At 35.3% G+C, this 9482-nt stretch overlaps 1 protein-coding gene across 5 annotated transcripts in view; it reads left to right on the plus strand.

Annotated features, from left to right (window-relative positions):
* Positions 1 to 6749, plus strand: part of dclk1b (doublecortin-like kinase 1b) — a 37744-nt gene extending 30995 nt beyond the window's left edge. For 4 of the 5 annotated variants that reach the window (XM_055196957.2, XM_055196956.2, XM_055196960.2 and 1 more), the window contains 2 exons: positions 327 to 440; positions 5209 to 6749. In XM_055196957.2, the coding sequence (XP_055052932.1) occupies positions 327 to 440; positions 5209 to 5409 (315 nt within the window). In that variant the 3' untranslated portion in view covers positions 5410 to 6749. Of the gene's footprint in view, positions 1 to 326; positions 441 to 4648; positions 4723 to 5208 lie in introns of all 5 variants that reach the window. The other variant, XM_055196958.2, reaches the window with a different exon arrangement.
* The last annotated feature ends 2733 nt before the right edge of the window (positions 6750 to 9482 follow it).

The raw sequence follows: 9482 nt of genomic DNA on the forward strand, positions 1-9482 counted from the left end.
ATCTCTGAAAGCCAATGTTGACATTTGAAATCACCTAAACAAACACGACCCTACCCCAATAGAATCTGGACCTTCTTTTGATAGACCCGCACCACACATATACGCAACCCAGGCAATGATGTTGATTAGTAGACACTCTTACTGCTGATTGGCTACAAGTGTGATTTGGTACAGTAGTCGGCCCGACTCCCTTTTCCAAAGTGTTTTTCAAAAATCACGCACCCCACCTTTAATATGATACTATTTCAGTATATGTGCCAGACTAAAGATACAACACTGAATGTAAACGTGTTAATAAATAAAAAACTATTTTTTTTCTTCTGCAGGATGAGAAATTGTGTGAGAATGAACACCAGTTGTCTGTGGCTGGCAAGATTAAAAAACATTTCCACACGGTCCCCAAACCCAACAGCAGCTCCGCTGGAGTCTCCGTCATAGTAGTAAGAATCTTTCTATCAGTTAACTTTTCAAGTTCAAACAAGTTTAACTTGATTTTTTTCTTCCATGAAATTCTAACTTTTTCCATGTTTAAGTGCTATAATTGTGTCCCCAGTGCTTTTATCAATCTAGAAAATGTGAAAAAGATTACACCAGTAATTTAGTTTTGGTAAACCATTCTCTGCAAGCATATGAACAGAATAAGTCATTGAAATCTGGCACCCCTTGTGATCCAACCACGACACTGCAATTTAGTGCAGAGATCAGCTCATTCGCATTTAAAAGGAACACAAACAAAACGGCATATTTTGGTCACACCTACAAAGTGGCAATTTTAACAATTTATTATAGCATGTCTATATGGTATTTTAAGCTAGAGCTTCACATAAGTAGTCTGCGGACACCACAGATTTATTTGACATCTTTAAAAAATTCTTGTGAAATGTCCCCTTTAAAGGCGCTCTAAGCGAATCTGTGTGACGTTACTTTTTGTTGATGTTTGAACTGTTTTCAAACAAACGGAGCGTAGATAACTCCTCCCCCTCCCTTCCGTGCTTTCATGAACGCGCCTAACCCCCACCCTCAAATCCTTCTTGTCGTTTATTGGCTTGAAAACTTTGTTATGTTTCGTGGTGGTAGGTTTTGCCACATTGTTTTTATTTCATTTTGTTAAGCCTGGGCTGTCTACAGAGATCACGTTTTTTTACAGTTTGATCAGCGGACAGGCAGCAAGCAGATAGTAAGGAGATGAATTCGTTTAGAGCACCTTTAATGCACAGTTTCAGGTTTTAATGTAAAAGGCTTTTAATTATGTCCAAAACAAATGTTTCAGATGGGCATTGAACTGTAGACACTGGCACTCTCAGATAAAACATACAAAGCTGTCATGGGGGCAGTACCCTTTAAAAGGTCCTAATATGTACACTTTAGGTACAGATATGTACAGATTTGGTACCAATATGCACCATTTAGGTTCAAAGCTGTACTTTTTGAAAGGGTACCACCCCAGTGATAGCTTTTGTCGAATTTCTGTGCTGTAATTGTTTTGCGGTAAAATAGTTTTATGCGGTTTTAGTTTTCTTTACAATTCCAGCCATGTTGTTGCGTCACTCTTTCAGTGTGAACAAGCCTTAAAGGAATATTCAATTTTCAAAAAAAAAATCTAAATAATTTACTTGCCCCCATGTCATCCAGGATGTTTGTGTCTTTCTTTGTTCGGTCAAGAAGAAATTACGTTTTTTGAGGAAAACATTCCAGGATTTTTCTCCATATAGTGAACTTTGTTGGGCATCAACAGTTTCAATGCAGTTTAAAAATCGCAGTTTTAATGCAGCTTCAAAGAGCTCTAAACGATCCCAACCGAGGCATTAGGGTCTTTTCTAGCGAAGCTACCTAGTCTCACGAAATGATGTACCTATACATCATTTTTTAATTCTTTTTTGTGATACTGTAATGAATTTCCGCGTTTTTTGTGATCATATTACGAATTTCTATTTATGTGTCACGTATAGGTTACTCAACTGCTTTTTTCTATTTTTAAACCATTGTCGTTTCAGTTTAGGGTTGGGTTTGGTCTTTGCATTAGAAAGTCACTTTAAGTATTGGTTTGTATTTTTTTCTGATTTATTTTTTTATATTTTCTGATTTTTAAACCATTGTCGCCTGACGTTAGAGTTGGGTTTGGGTAAGGATGCAATTTTATGTAAATCTAACCCTTGGTAACCCTTGGCGACATTGGTAAGAAAATAGGACAAAACAGTTGAGTAACCAATACGTGACAATGACACATAAACAGAAATTCATGATACGATCACAAAAAAATTCGGAAATTTGTGACAGTATCACGAAAAAGAATAAAAAAATTACGTGACTATAGGTAGGGGAGAACCAGGGCAAAAGTAAGGCGGGACAAAAGTAACAAAACGATTTTCTCCGAGCTCTGATAACATTTGCATCCAAGGCACACAACCCCTGACAGAGCTGACAAATATCACGCTATTTACTCACCGTTATCTGCATGTAGATCCAGAAAGCGATTTTCAACCATGAAAAGTAAATTCCTAAAGCAGTCATTTTGTTCTTATAACGCGTTGTGTTTCTGGTTTTATGCGTTAAAGTACTGATCAATCTACAGATAATTTAGTGACCAAACACATCCTGAAGTTTGCCTTCTCAAAGTTTTTCAAAATAAAAGTAAATCGTGTTTAAATGTCAGGAGATCCTGTCGGGTCGAAAGTAACACATGTTACTTTTGTCCTGCTTATAGTGTTGTATATGTTAAAAATTTATATTATTCAAACTGTTGAAATTGTTTTTTTATTTTCAACAGTTTAAGTTTGTACTGTTGGTTGTTTTTGAAATATTTGATAAAATTAATTTCATTATTATTTTTTACAAAGATGAATTACAAAATATGTTTGCAGTTACATATTAAAGCAACACTATGTAGTTTTTTTACATTTATATAATGTCCCTAAAATTATCTCAGTGATAGAACAACTTTTAACTGGACAAATTGTACTGTTGCTGCAACCTGAGCAGCCTCCTAGCTGCTACAAGCACACTCTGAAAGTGGGTGTGGAGGGTAGAGCACACAGCCCCGCCCCTCCCCCTGCCTGCAGAAGAGTGTCTGATACCAGGAACTGTTGCGCTTTTCAACCACATGGGGGAGCTGTAAGTCATTTTTACATGGAAACTACATAGTGTTGCTTTAACGAGGTCATAGTCATGTATATTTAATAAAAACAAGTGTAACACAAAAAATCTATCTTGTTTTGTTGTGTTACTTTCGTCCCTGCAGGTGGGTTCGAAAGTAACAATTCACTACTTATGTTTAAAGTGAAATTAAAATTTCAAAATTCCACCTGGTATTGATAAAGTACACTTGTGAGATATTGTTGGTACTTTCGCCCCGCTCTCCCCTACATAATTTCATGAGACAGCGCAACAATCATCATTTTCACCAAAAAAAGAATGTCCTTTTAAACTACAACTTTTCATCTTGCACTAGCCGCGGGACGCGCCAGTGCGAACTTACATATTACGTAATCATGTCAAAAGGTCATGCATGACGTATCGAAACTCCCACTCTAGTGTTTATGTTTATGTTGTTGTATGTGGAATGATACTAATTAATGTCTTTGTGTCAATTTATTGTTTAAAATGGTCGGCAATTGTGCGTTTCAAATATGTAATGGTGACCTTTCGACGTGATTACTTAATACTTAATACTTAATATGTGATTACTTAATACGTAAGGGTGCACTGGCGCGCCACACGGCTAGTGCAAGAGAAGTTGGGAAGTTGGGGTTTAAAAGGAAAATACTTATTTTGTTGGGTGAAAATGACTATCGTTTCGCTAGATAAGACACGTATGCCTCGTTTGGGATCGTTTAGAGCCCTTTGAAGTTGCATTGAAACTGTAATTTTGAACAACATTGAAACCGTAAACTGTTGAGGTCCACTATATGGAGAAGAATCCTGGAGTGTTTTCCTTAAAAAAACTTTATTTATTTTCGACTAGGGAAAGAGGGACATAGACATCTTGGATGACACGGGGGTAAGTATTGGGGTTTTTTTTTATGAAAAAATTAAGTTTGGTGGAAATTGTTTGCAGTACATTGCACTTGAATGTGCTCACAGAAAGTTTTGACAATTCTGTATTGCGTTCTGGATGATCAGTTCTTCTTTCATTTCATCTTTTCTGACATTATTGTGTTCTCTTCTATAACAGCGGTGACATTTCTCCCCCATCCTTCTGCTTTCTGCTTATATAAAGACTGTCAGCACTGTTGTCAGGGACTGAATCCAATTGAAGTCACTCAAGAATACTTTATTATGTTTATCATACACGTTACCACATCCATGTACACACAAATGCACAGACAAACAAGAGACCATTCAAAATACATCCACAGTCTGCTTTGTTTTGATCTTTTTGTTATTTTATTGCTAGTTGTTTTTGTTTCTTTTTACTTTTTGTTTTGTACATTGCTTTAAATGTTTATTTCATTTGCTTCACTTAAAATTATACAAATATACAGTTTCTAAACATTAAAGAGTGCTTATAGATGTTCGATTATTGCGGAAACATAAAAATTATGTAAACACTTGGCAACACATTAAGCTCGTGTATAACTGACAGCACTTTATAGCTTAAAGCTTGTGCTGTTTTTAATAATGAAAGTAATGAAAGTTTCTTTCTGCTCAGCCGGACGAAGGGTTTACCATCAAACGCTCTGAGTCTTTGGACTGCTACCCGCTTCCAGGGATGTATTGGATAAGGTATGGCCACAGGGTACCCCAAACTGGCAGTGTTTCCAAGGCAACGTGCTGGCAGTCTTCATAACCCCACCCCACTTTCACATCTGGCCTGTTGCTATGATGTGGAGTGATGCGTTTCTTCATTCATTTCACAGTTAGCATAGCTGTTGTGCTTTGCAATATCGCTTCGCTTTTGCCAGCATTGGTCTTTCGCTTTGCTCTGCTTTTATCTTTGTCATCACAGACCCAGCATGCATTGCACAAGGACTTAAATATGTGCTGGATGTATGCGGTTTACAGAATGCAGTGTGCACATTTGTGTGTTTGTGGGCACTGTGCTTTGCATTTTGTTTTGTGCTTTGTTAAGGTGAACTAGGATCAACTAGGTTACATTAGAGATGACACTTTTTAATTTTTGCACTTACATTCCTGTCCACACCGCTATTTGGTCCACATTCACATGATTTTAGGGAAACTGCTCATTTTCGCGTGCCCTCTGTTCCCCAGACCACCCCTCTTGATAAGGAGAGGCAGGTTTTCAGACGAAGACGCCACCAGGATGTGAAAGCCACCGGTCCCCGCGCCACCCAGAACATCTCCAGCGCCGCGACCTTCTCCAGCCTCTCCCCGGCCGAATTCACTTCGGAGTCTGATGACATTTCTCCCAGCTCAGCCGAGACGGTTCGCTCTCCAAACTCACCGTTTTAACAGCCAGCTGTTTTTCTGTGTAATGAATTGAAGCGTTTGATTGCAAAAAGGTAAAGTGAATTATGAATGACACGTGATGAAAGTTCATTCATGAGAGTCCATTTGAGTGTTTTGTTTTGAACAGAATTACTGAACAAAATAAAACAGTTTGTCGTGAGGGATCATTTCTGTATTTTTAAAATGATATTTGTTACATGAAGTGGTTAGCTGGGAATGGATGGGGTTTCAGAATCTGTAAGGGTTGCACACACCCATAATAGGTGTAACATTTTGGTAATCCATGGCATTTTTTTGTGGTTTGCCCAAAGAAGAAACTTACCCTGCTGAAATAATACAAATCGTAATGGATTTCATTACAAATACAATTATTTGGCACCAAATGCCATCATAAAAACTCTTATGTAATGTCTTTTTGGTCAGGTAATATTTAATGGTGTTTAAAACCTATCTTCTATGTTTTTTCAGCAGGGTATTGATTTCAGAAGTAGTAGTTAATAGATTTTCCTTCAATACTGAGTGTTTGGTGCTATAAGAGATGTGTTTAGATTATGTCAACATCTGCCTTATTTTTCAAGCAACCTTATCTAATGGTGTGCCCTCTAGTGTTGAATTGTGAGAAATGCAGCTAAGTAAGTCATCTTCACACCGTAAAGGCTTTAAAAAGCACATTGGGCATCCGTGTATTCCTTTTAATCCCTATAATAAACCTGGGATTTTAGCATCTTTTCTTTCAAAATCTTGTATGTGGGTTTTTACCTTTTGTATGACCTTTAATATTTTAAGGTTTGTACATTTCAGCATATTTGCATATTTCAGCATTTCCATTGAAAAACGCGTGGTTTGTTTTTTTGTCTTGTCTGTGAGATGTTCTTTATATAATGTGTACACGCTTGAATAGTTAGACCTCTTTTTGATGTACGTATGGCTATAGAAGTGCTTGTTAACAAGAGATGGGTGCTGATTTTGACGTGTCTAGAAACTTGGGGTAGGTCAGCTTTGCTGCTATAATCTCTTTCTTTGGTTCTGTCATTATGATAGATAGACTGTACAGCTACTTCCTGTCATTTGATAAGAGAAAAGAATGTACAAAAAGCTTGTTTGTTATTCATTTTGATGCGTCTTGTTATATATCACAAAGACACATTAAAATGTCTGCCAGGTTTTGGGGTATCATTAGATATTTGGGCTAATCTTATGCCTTATTTGGTAACATGAAAAGAATGTAATGATCTCATTTGTTTAGTATATAAAATGTCATTTTGGTCATACAATGGCCAAACAAGAGAATACATTTTACATCAACAAACGTTTAAACATTTTATGTTTGACCAATAATGTTTTTTTTTTTTTTTTTTTTTTTTGATGGGTAAGGTTTACACTCTATAAAAAAATTTGGAGTGCCGAAACATCTTTGAATGCATTCAGAGATCAACATCATCACTTTTTGTAATGAAAGCAGTTTATGCTTCAAGGAACTGACACAAAAACAATGTGACTAAACTAGACTAAAAAAAAAATTGTTTCTGACTTCACTGTAAAAAGTGAAAAGTTGGATCAACTTAAAAAATACTTCAATTGGTAACACCTAAAAAATATGTTTTTCTCCTAAAGTAAAACTTTTAGGTTGAAAAAACTTTTAGGTGTTACCAATTGAAGTATTTATTTTTAACAGTGTTTTATTGACCATTTATCTTTCAAAAAAATTTAATTTTGCTTGTGGTCAATTTGAGTGATATTTTAACTGATAACAGTCACTTTACAATAAGAAAAAATTGACAAAAGTTGTCACTGCGCTTTAAAATAATCCTTGTTGCATTTTTTTTTAATTTTAAGAAGAAAAATGTCACACACCTTTTAGTTCCGGATAGGTGCGTTGGATAAACAGACAATGAAGTCCAAACATAATTGACAACGTTTCGATAAGATCTTCCTCAGGCATATGATCGAAACTTCGCAATAAATATTTTTCATATTTTGCAAGTTAATAGTGTGCGGGATACCTTTTATTATTTTAATAAACTTAAATTTAAAAATTCATTTCAAGTTTCTTGACTAGTGAGGAGTTGTCATAAATTCAAAAAATAAAGTTAATGTTATCTTCATTTTTATAATTTATAGCAACTTGAACTTAATTATTGTAAATTCAAGTTGACTAAACTTAAAAATTTAAGTGCAACAAGGATTTTTTTTACAGCGCAGTAACAACTTTTGTACATTTTTTACAGTGTTGGACGGTACCTTTTAAAAAGATCTGGGGCCTCATTTATAAAGCGTGCATACGCACAGATTTAATCGTAAAGTGTGCGTATGCAAAAATCCACCGCAAAGTCCATATTTATAAAAACTGACGTGGAAAAGTGCTTAGCGCCACGTCAGGGTCTGAGCAGACGTACGCACTTTTGCTTGTCCGATTACTGCAGGTTTTTGGCAATATAAGCCATTCTTGCTGCTCGAAATTGGGTATAAACATTGGCAAGCGCTCTTTTATATGTCTATGGCAATGTTTAAAGGCCGAGATCTGAAACTGCTCAGCTGCGCACAAGTTCAAGATCATTTGGGATTTATAATTTTCACATCTGAAAGAAAGGGGTACGCGCATTTTCCGTTTAAAAAATCACACGATCGTAAGATCAAATGTAGGATGGTTTCTATGCAGCATTGTGATAAATGAGGCCCCTGCTATGTATCATTTAGGTACAGATATGTACTTTAAGGGTACCGATGTGTACCTTTCAGTTGCCCCAGTGACAACTTTTGTACCTTTTTTGAGAGTGTACCCAACCCCATCACGAGCAGCTAGTTTCTAAAAAGACCTGTCTTGATTACAATACATGTGTTGCCTTATATATTTAACAACTAAATTTAAGGTATACAGCTTACCGGAGCCTGTAGCATGCGAAGGCTTTAGGTACAATCATAATGGGAGACTAAAAAGCACAAAAGTCAAAGAATGTAGTATAGCTAAGATAAGGCATGAAATTGCTTTTTAATTTAAAAAAAATTTCATTCTGCTGTTTGCTTTTCAAATTATTCAAAAGCTATTCAAAAGTTAAACAAACGAAGATCCTCTTTATTTTTGGGTAGAGGCTGTTCAAGTTTGGTAAGTCAGTCTTAGTGCTGTAGAGCATTAAAGATCACATGCAAAATTCAGTGACGGAGCATTAAAGATCAGGTTGTATATTTGTCAAATGTTGATCCATGATTTGTCAGTTGTTACTTGCATTAAATGTCATTTAAGAGCCTTTGCTTTCAAGTAGCAGTAAACGAAGCATTCAGCAACAAGCCAAACCTGTGAATAAATGATTTCTCAAGCAGAAACCCGTCTCACTTTCTGTGTTTTGTGCTCGGATGTTTTATTCTTCAAGGCTTTTGCACCACTTTTTGGATTATTTGCACACACGCATGTTGATATTGATGCAATGCACATCACTCAATACATTTGATAATCTTTTATTATAACAAAGATGTTTTTCTTCACAATGATTCACCTGGACCATACGTGACAACTGATAATGTTTAACCAAAAAAATTTAAAAATAAGTCAAATGAATATGTAACACATTTGCTGAATTGCAAGCACCATTGCTTATTATTATACAATGTTTAATGTTTGAAACTGTTCATCAAAACTATTATTTTATCAGAGACATTTCAACATAAGATAAAGCTCCATTAAGGAAAATGACTTTACTGTTTAAAATTGTTCATGTTTTTATCCCAGGTAAAAATAAAGTATATTTATGCACTGTAAAAATGTGGATCACACTTAAAAAAAATACTTCAATTGGTAACATAATTTTTTTTCAACGTATATGTTTAAGTGAAAAATACTTTAAAACTTAGAAGTATTTTTTTAAGTTGATCCAACATTTCACTTTTATCAATTATTTTCAAAAAAGAATACTTAAAACACCAGCAAGTAAATTTGTAGTACATTGTTATTTTCATGCTAAATAAAAGTGTAAAAGTTATACACTACAAATATACTGATTAAAAGTATCAGTGTTTCAATGCACTTGATAAATACTACACTGTAAAAGTTGGATTAACTTAAAAATTACTTCAATTGGTAA

This window comes from Misgurnus anguillicaudatus, chromosome 24 (genome assembly GCF_027580225.2).
Source record: "Misgurnus anguillicaudatus chromosome 24, ASM2758022v2, whole genome shotgun sequence".
In the NCBI taxonomy this organism is placed as follows: domain Eukaryota; kingdom Metazoa; phylum Chordata; class Actinopteri; order Cypriniformes; family Cobitidae; genus Misgurnus; species Misgurnus anguillicaudatus.